Raw genomic sequence first — 19601 nt, 5'->3', positions numbered from 1 at the left:
GGAGTTCAAGAGCAGCCTGGCCAACATGGTGAAACCCTGTCTCTACTAAAAATACAAAAGATAGCTGCTGCACATTGGGGCAGGCGCCTGTAATCACAAGTACTTGGCTGTGGCAGGAGAATGACTTGAACCCAGGAGGCAGAGGTTGCAGTGAGCCGAGATCACACCATTGCACTCCAGTCTGGGCGACAGAGCAAGAGTCTACCTCAAAAAAATAAGTAATAATAATAATAAAATAGAAATAAATGTAATTACTCTCAGCAGCTCACTAATGATGAATTACCAGCATCCAGGGCCCCTGCGCGTGCCTGGTGCGTTCACCACGGTGCAGGAATTCGCACACAGCTTACCTGCCAGGCGAGTCCCTAGCATGGCTCGGATTCCTCTGGAGCACAGGTCGTCACCTGCCTGCACAGCAGCACTGTCCCCTCTGCTCTTGGGAAGGATCCCTTCCCCAACAATGCTGTTGTCACCAAGAATTTGCTCAGAGCTGCAAGCCATTGTCCTAAGAGAACGAGCACAGAAACAGAAAAGCGAATACGGCATGTTCTGACTTACACCTGGAACGTACACAGCGGGTACTCATGGACACAAAGATGGGACGAGCAGAAACTTTTGGCTGCTAGAAAGTAGGGGGAGGGAGGCAGGGGATGAAAAGCCACCTGTTGGGTACCGTAGCTGTTTCCTGGGTGACAGGTTCACTCACAGCCCCACCCTCAGGCTCCAATATGTATTCCTGTATTCCATATGCCCCTTCCATGCCAGAAGCATACCCAGAGCTTGCTGCCCACTTAGAAGGGAGAACATGTGGTATTTGCTTTTCTGTTCTGGAGTGACTCCACGTAGGGTAAGAACCTCCAGTTCTATCCAGGTCACTGACTGTCAAAGACACGATTCCGTTCTTTTTGATGGCTCAGCAGTATTGCATTCCATTTTCTGTATCCAGTACTCCACGGTACTTACGTTGATTCCGTTTGTTTGCAACTGTGAGTTGTGCCGCAAGAAACAGACAGATGCAGGCATGGCTTTTTTGGTTTTGTTTGATTATTTTATGTATTTATTTATTTTTGAGATAAGAGTCTCACTCTGTCACCGAGGCTGGAGTGCAGTGGTGCCATCTCGGCTCACTGCAACCTCCGCCTCCCAGGTTCAAGCAATTCCCCTACCTCAGCCTTCCAGGCAGCTGGGGTTACAGGTATGTGCCACCACACCTGGCTACTTTTTGTATTTTTAGTAGAGACGGGGTTTCGCCATGTTGCGCAGACTGGTCTGGAACTCCTGACCTCAGGCGATCCGCCCGCCTCGTCCTCCCAAAGTGCTGGGATGACAGGCGTGAGCCATCATGCCTGGCCTGCAGGCGTCTTTTTGATCTAAGGACCTCTTTTCCTTTGGGTAGATACCCAGGAGTGGGATTGCTGGATCCAGCGAATGATCTGCTTTTAGTTCTTTCAGGAACCTCCATGCTGTTTTCTATATAGCTGGTACTAACTCACTTTTTTTCGGGGCACAGGAATGTGAGCAGCTCTGCCTAGGGGTGTCCTGTGAGGCTGCAGCTGGGGCTGACTTTATCTGAAGGCTTGGCCGGGTTGGATGTCCAGGATAGCTTTCTCTGGTGGTAGGAAGCTGGTACAGCCTGTCACCTGGGCTCAGCTGGGAGGGCCAACAAGAACAGCTACCTGTGGCCTCTCCAGCGTGTCAGGCTGAAGGTGCTCAGCCTTCTGAAACCAAAGCTGGCTCCTCCCAGACTCAGCATTCCCAAGAACCAAGCAGGGGGCACGTGACCTTATTGACCCAACTTTGAAAGTCATGCAGTGTTTACACCACGGTGGCATTCTACGAAAGAATTAACAAGAAAGTTAATGAGCATGACCGAGATTCAAGGGAGGGGGGCGTACGCTCTAGCTCCCAAAGAGACGACTGTCAAAAGAATTCTCAGGCCTGCTTTATAGCCCCCAAAGCTGCCTTTCAAAATGATGCATGCATGAGCCAGGTGTTCACGATGAGCTCGTCTCTCCTAAGCTGGGAATTTCTGACACTTCAGGCACAGATTGAGCTGTGTGTCTCCAGATTCTTCACATCAAATAAAACATGAGGAAAATGGCATCGTGAAAGAGATGTTTATAGTTCATCAAAATGCAAAGCTTCCCGTCCGCCCACAGCAACCTATTCTGGTGTTTTTGTTTTTTTGTTGTTGGTTTTTGTTTGTTTGTTTTTGAGACAGAGTCTCATTCTGTCACCCAGGCTGGAGTGCAGTGGTGTGATCTCGGCTCACTGCAACCTCTGCCTCCCAGGTTCAAGTGATTCTCCTGCCTCAGCCTCCCGAGTAGCTGAGATTACTTACAGGCGCCCGCCATCGTGCCTGGCTATTTTTTTTTTTTTTTTTTTGTATTTTTAGTAGAGACAGGGTTTCACCATGTTGGCCAAGCTGGTCTCGAACTCCTGACCTCAAGTGATCCACCTGCTTTGCCCTCCGAAAGTGCTGGGAGGATCACAGGCATGACCCACCGGGCGGGGCTTTTCTCTGGATAACTCCTAAGGTGAGTTCTGACATGCTTCTCAGAGGTGTTTTGTTAGATGGGCTTTGAGGACGGCAGGAGTGTTGAATGTACATTTTGTTGAATGTTTAATACACATGTGTCTTGTGATTGATTGATATTGGACCCCTCCCAGTTGGTTTATACTCCTGTTGTTTTACAGGCATAAGCTCAGGGAATAAGTTCTCCATATCCTGGAAGTGGTTTTTTTTTTTTTTTTTTTTTTTTTTTGAGAGCTAGATATTCACGTAGGAGGGGAGAAGCACTGTGTCTGGCTGGAAAGTGTGTGCAGGTGAGAAGCAAGGACTGCACGTGAACTGTCTGCTCATTTCCCCAAGACTTTCGGCAGGCCACAGGCCCGGAATGGCATGGCGGTCCCCTCCCCTGCCACCATTCTCTGTGGAAGTATGTCCAGAATTTATTCCTTCTGGTGGGTTCTTGGTCTGGCTGACTTCAGGAGTGAAGCCACAGACCTTCACAGTGTTACAGCTCATCAAGGTAGTGCGGACCCAAAGAGTGAGCAGCAGCAAGATTTATTGTGAAGTGGTTAAGAACAAACCTTCCAGGGCGTGGAAAGCAACCTAGGTTGCCGCTGCCTGCTCGGGCGGTCATCTTTTATTCCCTTAGTTGGCCCCGCCCACCTCCTGCTGATTGGTCCATTTTACAGAGTGCTGATTGGTGCATTTACAATCCTTTAGCTAGACAGAAAAGTTCTCCAAGTCCTCATTGGACCCAGGAAGTCCATCTGGCTTCACCTCTCCAAAGCAGCCATGGACCTCCATCCACATGTATTTTTTATTTTCCCCTTGCTGTACGCAAAGCGCTATACTTGCACTGTGGAGGCTACAGCCAGAATGAGATGTTGGTTTTTCCTCAAGGACCTCACAGTTGTCCAGCCTCCACTGGGGCCAGGGACGTGTAAAGCGGTGGGACCCACTGCTGCGTCTTTCGTGGGCCCTCCGTGCCATGGAGCATCCAGTGCGGACTGTGCATCCAAAGTTTTGAAAGGTGGGTTCGAGAGGCGGTAAAACAGGCCTGCACATTCTTTTCACACTCGTCTCTTTGGGAGCTGGAGTCCCTGCTCCCTCTCTTGAATCTCGGCTGTCCTCATGAACTGTCTTGTCATTCCTAGGATGGGGCAGCGGTGGCAACGCTGTAGGTCTTCCACAGCTGGGTCGATAAGGCCACGTGGCTCCTGCTTGGTTCTTGGGAACGCTGAGTCTGGGAGGAGCCAGCTTTGGTTTTGAGTGTTTGTAAAGTACAACTGGAAAGATTGTGTGCAGAAACACAGGCATGTACACAAATGCACACACATCAGAGAATTCATAGAGAAATGGGTCCACGTACAGAGGCACAAATACGTACGGATATTACAATACACACAAAAGCAAGCACATATACAAATGCATATACCTCAAAAAATACATGCACTTACAGATACACCTCTACATATACAAACACGTAGAGAAATGCCAGACCTACATGTATGTATAGATAGCTCCATATGAAATACGCACACACAAACACAAGCACATATACAAATGCATATGCATAGAAAAAGATGTACACTATGCAGATGTACATATACAAATACTTAGAGAAATGCTAGACCTACGTATGTGTATAGGTAGCACCATATAAAATACATGCAAACACAAGCACATATACAGATGCCTATGCATAGAAAAATACGTACACATGCAGATGCAAACACATAGATATACAAATAGAGAAACAGATCTACAAATATCAATATAGCTCCATATTGAAATACGTCTTTGAACACAAACGTGTCCATATGCAAATGGATTTGTGTGTGTGTATATTAATCATACACCTCAAATGCATTTGCAAATGCAAATGTGTGCATAAATGCAAAAACTACGGGATTTCACAGATCAAAGTGCATGTTCATGCACGCAGTACATGTAGACGTTCCAATGTACAAATAGTGACAGAACGTTGTGTGTATGTAGGTATATGAGCATATGCAAATACTTGCGATCATACAATTCAAACAGAAACATGTAATATTTACATACACTATATGCAGACACACATGCAAAGATGTAAATGTGTATGTCCATGTATATACATGGGAATAAATGTGGACACACGCAAACTCATACACACGTGCATACAACATATGTAAAATAAAATGTGCACAAATTTGTAGGCATTTGAAAATTCACATCTGCATGTAAAGACGTGAACACGTATATGTGTATGCTAACATCTCTATATGTATATATCTTTGAATTGTGCATATATGCAGTTATATACCCGTGTATACCTATATAAACACATACACAAATACATATGCATATATATGTATATGAATATATGTGCCCATATTCACATGTACAGTTTACGTGTAGATACAGAATTCCAGATACATATATAACGTGCCTGTGTATACACATCTGTGTTATCCATGTACGTATAAATACATATACACATTGGCATTAATACCCAAGCGAGCCGGTCTGCTCTAAGTACAAGATGATATAGTTCGTGTGTGTTCCTAGGACAAGTGACATTTGAGGTCAGGCCCCCACAGCAAACACTTGGGAGCAGGCACTCAGCCGGGGTTGGCCTGACGGGTGGGGGTGTTCTGTGCCTGGGAGATAGAATGTGTCAAGCACAGAATCTGCGATGGTGATGATGTTTATAGAATCGTGACCGACAGGGCTGCCCTGTGGTCTAGGGGTGAGGACAGGCCGTGTTTATACTGAGGTCAGCATTTCTCAAAGGACATCTGAGCAATTTGTTTGTAGGACACTCAGTGAAGAGGGGGTGCCATAGCAGCTATTCTTGTCCAGAATTCTTTTGTGGGGGGCCCGGGAAGGGAGACAGGATCTCTGTTGCCCAGGCTGGGATGCAGTGGCACTATCTCAGCTCACTGCAACCTCCGCCTCTTGGGCTCAAGCAATCCTCCCGCCTCAGCCTCCCCGAGTAGCTGGGACTACAGGCACGCACCACCACACCCAGGTAACTTTTTTTTTTTTTTGGTAAAGACAGAGTTTCACTATGGTGCCCAGACTGATCTCAAACTCCTGACCTGAAGAGATCTGCCTTACTCACCTACCCAAAGGCTGGGGTTACATGTATGAGCCACTGCATCCGGCCACCCAGAATCATTAATTGTCCAGGGGACCCCCTTTGGTGATTTGGAAGATTCTCACTGTCTTATGTGTGTGGCTGTGTTATCATGATGGTTATTATTTTTCTTTATTTTATTTTATTTTATTTTTTGAGACGGAGTCTCGCTCTGTTGCCAGGCTGGAGTGCAGTGGCTTGATCTCTGCTCACTGTAACCTCCACCTCCCGGGTTCAAGCCATTCTCCTGCCTCAGCCTCTTGAGTAGCTGGGATTACAGGCACCTGCCACGACGCTTGGCTAATTTTGTATTTTTTTGGTAGAGATGGGGTTTCACCATGTTGGCCAGGATGGTCTTGAACTCCTGACCTCAGGGGATCCACCTGCCTCGGCCTCCCGAAGTGCTGGGGTGACAGGCGTGAGCCATCGCACCCCACCTGTGGTTATTTTTAAAGTCAAGGCACAGAGGTGCAGAGACAGAAGGCAGGAAGGGACTTCAGTGATCTTCTAGAATCTTCCCCACAACACCTAAAGCAGGAGACAGAAGCCCAGGAGGAAGACATGGCTGCCAGCTCTACACCCCACCCTCCAATGTCCTGGCCCATTTGCGCCTCCCAGGAATCCGTCTGTGAGATTTCTCCACTGTCTCCCCAATCTAACTCCTTCTGATCCTCTCTTTTGTCCAGCTGGGGTGATGATGGTCCCTCAGAGGAAAACCAGAGATGGATTCGAAGAACATTTCGGCCTGAACTACCTGGGGCACTTCCTGCTGACCAACCTTCTCCTGGATACGCTGAGAGAGTCCGGGTCCCCTGGCCACAGTGCAAGAGTGCTCACCGTCTCCTCCGCCACCCATTACGTTGCTGAGCTGAACATGGACGACCTTCAGAGCAGGTGGGTGCACCCTGTGAATCATCATAACAGCATCCCAGCTGGGTTAAAGGTTACTCATCTCCCTTTGTCTGTGGGGCGTGGTGCTCCCTGCGTCTGCTGGACACTGGTGCTCTGGGGACAGTGCTCCCTGCGTCTGCTGAGCACTGGTGCTCTGGGGACAGTGCTCCCTGCGTCTGCTGAGCACTGGTGCTCTGGGGACTGTGCTCCCTGTGTCTGCTGGACACTGGTGCTCTGGGGACAGTGCTCCCTGCGTCTGCTGAGCACTGGTGCTCTGGGGACAGTGCTCCCTGCGTCTGCTGAGCACTGGTGCTCTGGGGACTGTGCTCCCTGTGTCTGCTGGACACTGGTGCTCTGGGGACAGTGCTCCCTGCGTCTGCTGAGCACTGGTGCTCTGGGTACAGTGCTCCCTGCGTCTGCTGGACACTGGTGCTCTGGGGACAGTGCTCCCTGCGTCTGCTGAGCACTGGTGCTCTGGGGACAGTGCTCCCTGCGTCTGTTGGACACGGGTGCTCTGGGGACAGTGCTCCCTGCGTCTGTCGGACACGGGTGCTCTGGGGACAGTGCTCCCTGCGTCTGCTGTGCTCTGGGGACAGTGCTCCCTGCGTCTGCTGAGCACTGGTGCTCTGAGGACTGTGCTCCCTGTGTCTGCTGGACACTGATGCTCTGGGGACAGTGCTCCCTGCTTCTGCTGGACACTGATGCTCTGGGGACTGTGCTCCCTGCGTCTGCTGGACACTGATGCTCTGGGGACAGTGCTCCCTGCATCTGCTGGACGCTGTGCTCCCTGTGTCTGCTGGACACTGGTGCTCTGGGGACAGTGCTCCCTGTGTCTGCTGGACGCTGTGCTCCCTGTGTCTGCTGGACGCTGATGCTCTGGGGACAGTGCTCCCTGTGTCTGCTGGACGCTGTGCTCCCTGTGTCTGCTGGACACTGGTGCTCTGGGGACAGTGCTCCCTGCGTCTGCTGGACGCTGTGCTCCCTGTGTCTGCTGGACACTGGTGCTCTGGGGACAGTGCTCCTTGCATCTGCTGGACACTGATGCTCTGGGGACAGTGCTCCCTGCATCTGCTGGACACTGATGCTCTGGGGACAGTGCTCCCTGCATCTGCTGGACACTGGTGCTCTGGGGACTGTGCTCCCTGAGTCTGCTGAGCACTGGTGCTCTGGGGACTGTGCTCCCTGTGTTTGCTGGACACTGATGCTCTGGGGACAGTGCTCCCTGCGTCTGCTGAGCACTAGTGCTCTGGGGACTGTGCTCCCTGTGTCTGCTGTGCACTGGTGCTCTGGGAGTGGGGACAGTGCTCCCTGTGTCTGCTGGACACTGGTGCTCTGGGGACAGTGCTCCTTGCGTCTGCTGAGCACTGGTGCTCTGGGGACTGTGCTCCCTGTGTCTGCTGAGCACTGGTGCTCTGGGTACAGTGCTCTCTGAGTCTGCTGGACACTGGTGCTTTGGGGACTGTGCTCCCTGAGTCTGCTGAGCACTGGTGCTCTGGGGACTGTGCTCCCTGTGTCTGCTGGACACTGGTGCTCTGGGGTCTGTGCTCCCTGTGTCTGCTGTGCACTGGTGCTCTGGGAGTGGGGACAGTGCTCCCTGTGTCTGCTGGACACTGGTGCTCTGGGGACAGTGCTCCTTGCGTCTGCTGAGCACTGGTGCTCTGGGGACTGTGCTCCCTGTGTCTGCTGAGCACTGGTGCTCTGGGTACAGTGCTCTCTGAGTCTGCTGGACACTGGTGCTTTGGGGACTGTGCTCCCTGAGTCTGCTGAGCACTGGTGCTCTGGGGACTGTGCTCCCTGTGTCTGCTGGATACTGGTGCTCTGGGCACGGTGCTCTCTGCATCTGCTGGACACAGGGGCTCTGGGCACACTCCTCCCTGTGTCTGCTGGGCACATGTGCTCTGAAAGTGGTGCTCCCTGCATCTGCTGCGCACAGGTGCTCTGGGTGCAGTGCTCTGGGATATGTACAACCCCAGCCATTTGCTGTCCTTGGTAGACTTAGCAATGTGCCATGATATTGTTATTTTAGTTTTTAGAAGGGATAAGAAACACAGAGGTCAGACATGGAAAAAGATAACAGATATATTTAAACCTTCCGTTGTGCCCCCCATGGGAATGTCAGGCACTACACCTGCAGGCGCCATTGGTGTGGACTCCTGTCGAGACACGCAGTGTACTGTCTGTCCATCAACAGGTCTCTCTTGTGAATTCCTCCTAACCCTGCCTTAAGGATAAAAACAGTTCCTCTATGGGAATAATCATCTTAGTTTGTTTAAGCTGATATCAGAAAAATTCCAGCAGGCCGAGTGCGGTGGCTCACACCTGTCATCCCAGTGGCTCACACCTGTCATCCCAGCAGTTTGGGAGGCCGAGGCAGGTGGATCACCTGAGGTCAGGAGTTCAAGACCATCCTGGCCAACATGGTAAAACCCGTTCTCTACTAAAAATACAAAATTGGCCAGGTGTGGTGGCACATGCCCGTAGTCCCAGCTGCTTGGGAGGCTGAGGCAGGAGAATCGCTTGAACTCGGGAGGTGGAGGTTGTGGTGAGCCAAGATCGTGGCACTGCACTCCAGCCTGAGCCACAACAGCAAAACTCCATCTCAAAAACAAAAAGAAAAGTATCGTAGTCTGGGTGGCTTATCAACAACACACATTGATGTTCCACGGTTCTGGAGGCTGGAAGTCCAAGATGGAAGTGTGCCAGGGTCTGGCGAGAACCCACTTCCTGGTTCACACGTGGCACCTTCTCACGCTGTCATCAGGCTGCGGAAGGGGCGAGGAAGCTCTCTGGAGTCCCTTTTTTGTAAGGGCACTGATGCCTTTCTTGAGTCTCCACCATTGTGACCTCATCACCTCCCAAGGGCCTCACCTAACACCATCTCACTGGGGATGAGGATTTCCATGTAGGAATTTGGAGACAGAAACACAGTAGGAATTCAGAGCACACAGTAGGACTTGCCTTTGAATTTCTCTGCAGCCCGAGGATCACAAAGCGTTAATGCCACAGTCAGAAAGACCTGGCTGCTTGGCCATGCCAGCATCAGATTTTGGTGCCAGCCTCTGGAATGTACAGCAGGGTGGGCGCCCTCCCCATCCCCTGGCCCTGGAGTACCCTCAGGACTGTGAGGAGGTGAGCCCAGGGGCACAGGCCCTGCCAGCTCCTAACAGTTTTCATTTCCCTGCACAGTGAGGGGCAGGATGGAAGGAAGAGAGGGCCGTGGGGGCCTCCTAGGATATCTTGGCCCATCTGTGTTGTCAGATTGAGCTCTTGTGCCTGTGAGCCTCTCTGCTGAAGGGTGTGGGATGAGGGAGACGGCCTCCACGGGATCCTGCATAAAGTGTGAACCCTGCCGGTCGTGGGAGGGAAGAGGCGTGGCTGGCCAGAACTTCGTCTTCTCTGGGCAGCTGAGGAAGCCCCGGGCTGTGCAGGGAAGGGCAGGTGAGAGGATGACATGGAGAGCAGGGCCTATGGCCAGGAGGGGCTGCTTCTCCTTCCTAGTGCTCTGAAGAAGCAAGGGCATGTGCGCGTGCCAGTGTGTACAGGTGAGGTGTGCGTGCCAGTGCGCACAGGTGAGGTGTGCGTGCCCGTGTGCGCAGGTGAGGTGTGCGTGCCCACGTGCGCAGGTGAGGTGTGCATGCCCATGTGTACAGGTGAGGTGTGCGTGCCCGTGTGCACAGGTGAAGTGTGTGTGCCAGTGTGCACAGGTGAGGTATGCGTGCCCACGTACACAGGTGAGGTGTGTGTACCCCTGTGCACAGGTGAGGTGTGCGTGCCTGTGTGTACAAGTGAGGTGTGCATGCCCGTGTGTACAAGTGAGGTGTGTGTGCCCGTATGTACAGGTGAGGTATACGTGCCAGTGTGCAAGGTGAAGTGTGTGCGTGCCAGTGTTCACAGGTGAGGTGTGCATGCCCGTGTGTACAGGTGAGGTGTGTGTGCCCGTATGTACAGGTGAGGTATACGTGCCAGTGTGCAAGGTGAAGTGTGTGCGTGCCAGTGTGCACAGGTGAGGTGTGCATGCCTGTGTGTACAGGTGAGGTGTGTGTGCCCGTATGCACAGGTGAAGTGTGTGTGCCCGTGTGTACAGGTCAGGTGTGTGTACCCCATGTACAGGTGAGGTGTGCATGCCCGTGTGTACAGGTGAAGTGTGTGCCTGCCAGCGTGCACAGGTGAGGTGTGCGTGCCCATGCGCACAGATGAGGTGTGTGTACCCCTGTGCACAGGTGAGGTGTGTACCTATATGCACAGGTGAGGTGCATTCATGCCCATGTGCACAGGTGAGGTGTGTGTGCCCATGTACACAGGTGAGGTGAGTGTGTGCCAGTGTGCACAAGTGTGTGTGCCCGTGTACACAGGTAAGGTGTGTGTGCCCGTGTGCACAAGTGAGCTGTGTGTGCCGGTGTGCACAGGTGAGGTGCGTGCCAGTGTGACCAGATAAGGTGCATGAGTGCCCGTGTGCACAGGTGAGTTGTGTGCGTGCCAGTGTGCACAGGTGAGGTGTGTGTGCTGGCTGGGGCATTTCCTGTTTTCACACCTATGCGTGACAGCACCCAGAGGAAGAAATGCGTGTTTCTCAGGCTTCCTCTCAGCTGAGGACTCTCTGTAGGACTGTGTAGCCCTCCCACCTCGGGCTCCATGCTGAAGGCTTGGCCTGGAACCCGCTGGCAAGAACAGCCCTGCCGTGACCGGCTGCCCTAACCCCAGGCCTCAGGCTGAGCTGGGCACGTTGGGGGCCAGGCTTCTGTGACACCCACTCGGGGCTCCACGTATGTGTGTGGTGCCTGCTGTACAGGAGGGCCTGGCAGAAGGGAGGAGGGAACAAGGAGTCTTAGCCCAGCCAGCAGCACTTGCTGCAGACGTGACTCACGGAGCAAGGCAAGGCATGGGATGGAGAACCTGGGAAATGGGGCCTCCTTGGCAGGTATTGCTGCTCACCAAAGACACACAGGAGCACCCCTTCCTCGTACAGCACTGGTGGAGGGCCGCCTGTCTGTTATTCTGAGAGCACACTTTGGGGTTGATAGTGTTTATCAAAGCAATGTCTGTTTTATTTATTCATTTTTTTTGAGATGGAGTCTCACTCTGTCTCTCGGGCTGGAGTGCAGCGGTGTGATCTTGGCTCACTGCAACCTCCGCCTCCTGGGTTCAAGTGATTGTCCTGCCTCAGCCTCCAAAGTAGTTGGGACCACAGGCGCGCACCACCACGTCTGGTTAATTTTTGTACTTGTAGTAGAGACAGGATTTTGCCATGTTGGCCCGGCTGGTCTCGAACTCCTGACCTCAGGAGCCTCCCGTGTCGGCCTCCCAAAGTGCGTGGATTACAGGCGTGAGCCACCATGCCCGGCCATGATCTGTATTTTACATAATGAAGATACGCAGATCACATCCAGAACAACCCCACCCAACAGAAATGACAGCTACTTCCTAAACAATTTAGATGCTCCAAAGCAGATTCATGCAGAGTTAATAAGAATTGAGTCTCATTATCACCTAAGAAAGCTGAGGAAGCATATATCACCAAGTGCAATTAACAAGAGAGTTTTCATTCCTATAAAAACACTTGCATATTAAAGAAAAACCGTGATGGTATTGCTCATAGGCCATTCACTCTTATTTTATTTTATTTTTGGAAAGAGACAAGTCTCACTCTCTTGCCCAGGCTGGAGTGCAGTGGTGCGATCTCGGCTCACTGCAGCCTCCACCTCCCAGGTTCCAATGATTCTCCCACCTCAGCCTCCTGAGTCGCTGGGATCACAGGCATGCACCACCACACCCAGCTGATTTCTGTATTTTTAGTAGAAACGGGGCTTCACCATGTTGGCCAGGCTGGAATCAAACTCCTGACCTCAAGTGATCTGCCTGCCTTGGCCGCCCAAATGCTGGGATTACGGGCATGAGCCACCTCACCTGACCGCCATTAACTCTTATCTGAAGAGTTATGTCCACATCCTAACGCCACACACCTATAACTGGGACCTAATTTAGAGATAGGGTCTTTGTAGATGGAATTAAGTGAATACGAGATCATTAGGATGGACCTTAATCCAATATGATGGGTGGCCTTACAGGAAGTAGAAAATGGCCGGGTGCCGTGGCTCACGCCTGTCATCCCAGCACTTTGGGAGGCCAAGGTGGGCGGATCACCTGAGGTCAGGAGTTCGAGATCAGCCTGACCAATAGGATGAAACCCCGTCTCTACTAAAAAATACAAAAAATTAGCTGGGCATGGTGGTGCGCGCCTGTCATCCCAGCTACTCGGGAGGCTGAGGCAGGAGAACTGCTTGAACCCGGGAGGTGGAGCTGGGACCGTGCCATTGCATTCCAGCCTGGGTGACAAGAGTGAAACTCTGTCTCAAAAAAAAAGAAGTAGAGAGTTTGGAGACAGAGAGAGAGAGAAGGGCCACATGGAGATGGAGGCAGAGACTGGAGTGATGCAGCCCTCAGCCAGGGATGTCTGGAGCCCCCAGGGACTGGGAGAGGCAGGAAGGACCGTCCCCTCCACCCTCACAGTGACCCTAGAGTAACATTCAATCAAACATTTAGGCGCCCCATGATCCAGTCAAGTTAACACATAATGTTAACTATTCTGACGCCATTCTACATATAAGAAGGGCCCTAAATGCAATGACAGGTGCCCTTGTAAGACACAGAAGAGGAGATGCAGACACAGAGGAGAAGGCCAAGTGGAGACAGAGGCAGAGACTGGAGTGATGTGGCCACAAGCCCAGAGACACCTGGAGTCCCCGGGAGCTGGCAGAGGCAGGAAGGATCCTCCCCTAGAAGATCGTCCAGAGAGAGCACGACCCTGTCCCCTCCTGAATTTCAGACTTCTGGTCTCCAGAAGTCATCCATTCACTGGAGGAATTTCGGTGACTTTGAACCATCCAGTCTGTGCTCATTTGTTTAGACAATGTGCCAGGAAAGGAATACAGATTGCAAAGCAGATCAAGGAACTTCAGAGTCAAAGGCCTTGAGACCCAGAGCCAGCTCAGAGCCGGCTCTAACATTTTTTGTGTATTTATTTATTTTAGTTTAGTTTAGTTTTTTGAGACGGGGTCTTGCTCTGTCACCCAGGCTGGAATGCAGTGGTGTGATCTCGGCTCACTGCAACCTCCACCTCCTGGGTTCAAGGGATTCTCCTGCCTCAGCCTCCCGAGTAGCTGGGACTACAGAGACGTGCCACCACGCCCGGCTAATTTTTGTATTTTTAGTAGGGACGGGGGTTCACCGTGTTGGCCAGGATGGTCTCCATCTCCTGACCTCGTGATCCTCCCGCCTCGGCCTCCCAAAGTGCTGGGATGACAGGCGTGAGCCACCGCGCCCGGCCAGTTCCCCCTAGTTTTTTTGAGACGTACAATTCAACCCACACTGCTTTTCTTTTCCTGTTCTCCTCTTTCGCTTCAGCAGTTTGATGATGTAAAATGAATATTGATGACAGGCATTCACCTGAGCCACATTTCACTTCTGCTTGATTAGTCTGCAGAGGACAGTGACCGTGTTAACAGATGCCGCCTCTGAGCTTTCTGGAAACTTCATGGTTGATGGCCCTGACTCTTTCCAAATATGCCCCTTTTTCATAATTCGTACCTTCGGACTGACCTCTTGAAGGAGAGAACATTGCTTTGCTGGGGCTGCCGTAATAAAATACCACGGACCCAGTGGCTTAAACAGCAGACATGGATTCTCCCACAGTTCTGGAGGCTGGAGGCCCCAGATCAAGGTGTGGGTGGGGCTGACTCCTCCTGCGGCCTCTCTCCTTGGGTCGTGGACACCATCTTCTTCTCCCTGTGTCCTCACAGGCTCGTCCCTCTGTGTGTGTGTCTGTGTCCTCATCTCCTCTTCTTATGGGATGTCTTCGTCCATCTCAGGCTGCGATCACAGAATACCACAGACTGGGTGGCTTACAAACAACAGACATTGATTCTCCCACAGTCCTGGAGGCTGGACGCCTGAGATGAGGGTATGGGCAGGGCTGGCTCCTCCTAAGGTCTCTCTCCTGGGCTTGTCGACGCCGTCTTCTCCCTGTGTCCTCACAGGGTCATCCCTCTGTGTGTGTCTGTGTCTCACCTCCTCTTCCTATGGGGTGTCTTCGTCTATCTCAGGCTGCTGTCACAGAACACCATAGACCGGGGGGTTATCAACAACAGACACGGATTCTGCCACAGTCCTGGAGGCTGGACGTCTGAGATCCAGGTGCGGGCAGGGCTGGTTCCTCCTGCGGCCTCTCTCCTGGGCTTGCAGATATCATCATCGCCCTGTGTCATCCCTTGGTTGTCCCTCTGTGTGTGTCTGTGTCCTCATCTCCTCTTCTTATAAGGACCTCAGTCCTATTGGATCAGGGCCCACCCTATGACCTCATTTTACCTGAATCACCTCTTTAAAGAAGACTCCATCTCCGGCCAGGCGCAGTGGCTCACGCTTGTAATCCCAGCACTTTGGGAGGCCGAGGCAGGAGGATCACCTGAGGTCAGGAGGTCAAGACCAGCCTGGATAACACGGTGAAACCCTGCCTTCACTTAAGAAAATACAAAATGAGCCTCCCAGCTACTCGGGAAGCTGAGGCAGGAGAATCGCATGAACCTGGGAGGTGCAGGTTGCAGTGAGCCAAGATCGTGCCACTGCACTCCAGCCTGGTGACAGAGCGAGAGACTCCGTCTCAAATAAAACAAAACAAAGTAAAATACATGGTGGGTGAGGCCACAGTAGAAAGAGCAATGATTCTTTCTGCATCCATGAGGACGCCCCTGTGATAGAAACCCTGCTACGTGCCGTGAATTTCAAACACCGAAGTCAGTCGTTGCTGGCCATGCAGTGTGGCAAGTGGATTCAACTTGAGAAGACCCCGCGCTAGTTAATAAGTGATTATGTGTGCCGACTTAACATTCCACGAGACCACGTGGCCGAAGCACGTTTTATTTTTTGACGTGCTTATCCATTGTGCGTAGTGACAGGCTGTCAATGGCTTTGGATAGATGCATTGAACCGATCACCTTGCTCATGTCGTAGAAGGTGGTGGCTTCATGTTCAAGAAGTAACATGCCCCAAATTGAGTTGACGTTTGTCAGGGTACAGGCTGGAGTTACGGAATACAATCAGGTGCCCAGTGCTCAAGAGCCAATATATTTGTGATTGATCGGAGATATTTGTGATTGATAGCAAGGATCCTTCCCTAGAGCCTCCAGAGCCGGTGCGGCCCTGCAGATGTTTTGGTTTCACCGAGTTCTGTGAGCAACATTGGTGTGGATTCTCTGAGCTACACTAGGACCAGCCACTGTGGATTCTCTGAGTTGTACTAAGGGCAGACACGTGGATTCTCTGAGCCACACTAGGGTCAGCCACATGAATTCTCTGAGCCACACTAGAACCAGCCACGTCAATTCTGAGCCACACTAGAACCAGCCACGTGGATTCTCTGAATCACACTAAGGGCAGCCAAATGGATTCTCTCGGCCACATTAGGACCAGCCACATGTATTGTATGGGCCACAGTAGGGCCAGACACATGGATTTTCTGAGTCATACTAAGGCCAGCCACATGAACTCTCGCAGCCACACCAGGACCAGCCACGTGGGTTCTCGGAGCCACAGTAGGACCAGCCATGTGAACTCTGAGCCACCCTTGGACCAGCCACATGGATTCTCTAAGCCACATTAGGACCAGCCACAAGGGTACTCTGAGCCACACTAGGACCAGCCACGAGGGTTCTCCGAGCCACACTAGGACCAGCCACGAGGGTTCTCCCAGCCACACTAGGACCAGCCACGAGGGTTCTCCCAGCCACACTAGGACCAGCCACGAGGGTTCTCCCAGCCACACTAGGACCAGCCACGAGGGTTCTCCCAGCCACACTAGGACCAGCCACGTGTGTTCTCCGAGCCACACTAGGACCAGCCACGTGTGTTCTCCGAGCCACACTAGGACCAGCCACGAGGGTTCTCTGAGCCACACTAGGACCAGCCACGAGAGTTCTCTCAGCCACATTAGGACCAGCCACATGGTTTCTCTTAGCCACAGTAGGACCCGCGACGAGGGTTCTCTGAGTCACACCAGGACCAGCCACGTGGATTCTCTGAGTCACACCAGGACCAGTCACGTGGATTCTCTGAGTCACACCAGGACCAGCCACGTGGATTCTCTGAGCCACACCAGGACCAGCCACATGCGTTCTCTGAGCCATGCTAGGGCCAGCCACACAGAGGCATTGGGATTTTAGGACCTCTGCCGTGAGTAATGGCGTAAGATCTCTCGGGAGCGAGGGGGTTACTTCACTTCCTTACTTTCATGGGTTTTCTCCCTTTACATCTTAGCATGTAAAATGTGTGCAGGACTGGGCACGCCAAGTCTTTCCTACTGTGAATAGTGCCACAATAAACCTATGTGTACATGTGTCTTTATAGTAGAATGTACAACCCCATCAAAAAGCGGGCAAAGGATATGAACAGACACTTCTCAAAAGAAGACATTTATGCAGCCAACAAACGTATGAAAATGCCCCCATCACTGGTTATTAGAGAAATGCAAATCAAAACCACAAGGAGATACCATCTCACGCCAGTTAGAATGGCCATCATTAAAAAGTCAGGAAACAGGCTGGGCGCAGCAGCTCACACATGTCATCCCAGCACTTTGGGAGGCTGAGGCAGGCTGGTCACCTGAGGTGTACAATGCACCCAGTCTGTGGTATTCTGTGATAGCAGCCTGACATGGACTAAGGCATCTCATAAGAAGAGGGGATGAGGACAGACACCCATCGCCCAGACTGGAGTTCAGTGGCACCATCTCAGCTCACTGCAACCTCCGCCTCCCGGGTTTAAGTGATTTTCTTGCCTCAGCCACCCGAGTAGCTGCGATAACAGGCCTGGCTAATTTTTGTCTTTTTAGCAAAGAGATGGAGTTTTGCTTTGTTGCCTAGACTGGTCTTGAACTCCTGACCTCAAGTGCTCCACCTGCCTCAGCCTCCCAAAGTGCTGGGATGACAGGTATGAGCCACCGCGCCCAGCCAGAGGCTTTTATTTTCTAAAACAAAAATGTTTACGGTATCACACAACATCTTGAGGGTTACAGAGACAGATAATTGTCATGAAACTAGAATGATTGTCAGGAAACAATCTCACGCCAAAAGTAGGGGTAACTGCTTTCTTTATTTGAGTCGTCCTCTAGGAGACCAAATAACAAGCCTTTAACTGTTTTTTGTTTGTTTTTGTTCTTGTTTTTTTTTTTTTTTTTTTTTTTTTGAGATGGAGTCTTACTCTGTCACCCAGGCTGGACTGGAGTGCAGTGGCATGATCTTGGCCCACTGCAACGTCCGCCTCCCGGGTTCAAGCAATTCTCCTGCTTCAGCCTCCCAAGTAGCTGAGATGTTAGGCACGTGCCACCACGCCTGCCTAATTTTAGTATTTTGTTGCACAGACTGGAGTGCAGTAGCAGGATCTCAGCTGACTGCAACCTCCACCTCCCGGTTTCAAGCAGTTCTCCTGCCTCAGCCTCCCCAGTAGTTGGGATTATAGGTATGCACCACCACACCAGGCTAACTTGTTTTTTTGTATTTTCAGTAGAGACGGAGTTTCACCATGTTGGCCAGGCTGGTCTTGAACTCCTGACCTCAAGTGATCCACCTGCCTCGGCCTCCCAAAGTGCTGAGATGACAGCTGTGAGCCACTGTGCCTGGCCAACAAGGCTTCCTTTAATTCTTTTTGCTTAATGTTTACCAAAAGGGATGACACAGTTGAAAAGTGGGCTTTTACACAACTCTTTCCTAGACCAGAAAAATCAGTATCAGCAGGGATCTTGTTTGAAATGCAGATGCTTAGGCCGGGCACGGTGGCTCCCACCTGTCATCCCAGCACTTTGGGAGGCTGAGGCGGGTGGATCACCTGAGGTCGGGAGTTTGAGACCAGCCTGGCCAACATGGTGAAACCCCGTCTCTACTAAAATTACAAAAATGAGCCAGGCGTGGTGGTGCATGCCTGTAATCCCAGCTACTCAGGAAGCTGAGGCAGGAGAATGGCTTCAACCGGGACTCAAAAGGCAGAGGTTGCAGTGAGCCAAGATCATGCCACTGCACTCCAGTCTGGGCTACGAAGCAAGATTCTATCTCAAAAGAAAAAAGAAAAGAATGCTCACATTCTCAGACCATCCTCCAGATCTGCTAAGCCCAAATTTTGGAGAGCAGGGGTTGGCGAGCAGAGGGTCTTTGGGGAATTCTGAAGCGTGCTAAAATGTGAGAACCACTTGAATTTAAAATAAACCGCTTTTTTTTTTTTTTTTGTATGAAAGATGTGATTCTTGCTTTCGCCTGATATAATTATTGCCAGTAATTAGTGTTATTGCCAAGATTGATTTACTGGCTTGGAAAATTAGCGTTCTTGTAAAGGAATAAATCACAACGTTGTAATGTATTCCAAAAATCCAAGAGCGTTTTTACACATGAGAGAGCCTGTCTCCTCAACTTGGCTGTACTGAATCATCCTCGTGGTGAAATAAATTTCAGTGGAAAGCACTTTGGGAGGCCGAGGCGGGTGGATCACCTGAGGTCAGGAGTTCGAGACCAGCCTGGTCAACATGGCAAAACCCCATCTCTACTAAAATTACAAAAATGAGCCAGGCACGGTGGCACATGCCTGTAATCTCAGCTACTTGGGAGGCTGAAGCAGGAGAATGGCTTGAACCCGGGAGGCGGAAGTTGCAGTGAACCAAGATCATGCTATTGCACTCCAGCCTGGGCGACAGAGCAAGACTCCATCTCATATCCCAGCACTTTGGGAGGCAGAGGGGGGCCGATCACGAAGTCAGGAGATCAAGACAAACCAGGCCAACATGGTGAAACCCTGTCTCTACTAAAAATACAAAAATTAGCTGAGCATGGTTGTGTACACCTGTAGTCCCAGCCACTCAGGAGACTGAGGCAGGAGAATCCCTTGAACCCGGGAGACAGAGCTTGCAGTGAGCCGAGATTGCACCACTGCACTCCAGCCTGGCGACAGAGCGAGACTCTGTCTCAAAAAAAAAAAAAGACCTCTCTTTGTTCACAGTATTTTCTGAGTTCCTGATGGGCGACTCGTTATCAAGAATATTAAATG

General features: G+C 51.4%; 1 protein-coding gene across 6 annotated transcripts in view; it reads left to right on the top strand.

Moving 5' to 3' along the window:
• The window catches only part of DHRSX (dehydrogenase/reductase X-linked), a 272447-nt gene that overhangs the window by 228903 nt on the left and 23943 nt on the right, over positions 1 to 19601 (top strand). For all 6 annotated transcript variants that reach the window (XM_033199225.1, XM_033199278.1, XM_033199234.1 and 3 more), the window contains one exon: positions 6320 to 6527. In XM_033199225.1, coding sequence (XP_033055116.1) covers positions 6320 to 6527 — 208 coding nt within the window. The remainder of the gene's footprint in view (positions 1 to 6319; positions 6528 to 19601) is intronic.

The sequence above is a fragment of the Trachypithecus francoisi genome, unplaced genomic scaffold (assembly GCF_009764315.1).
Source record: "Trachypithecus francoisi isolate TF-2019V2 unplaced genomic scaffold, Tfra_2.0 Contig01714, whole genome shotgun sequence".
In the NCBI taxonomy this organism is placed as follows: domain Eukaryota; kingdom Metazoa; phylum Chordata; class Mammalia; order Primates; family Cercopithecidae; genus Trachypithecus; species Trachypithecus francoisi.
The sequence above is the reverse complement of the archived record's forward strand: the minus strand, read 5'-3'. Positions and strand labels throughout refer to the sequence as shown.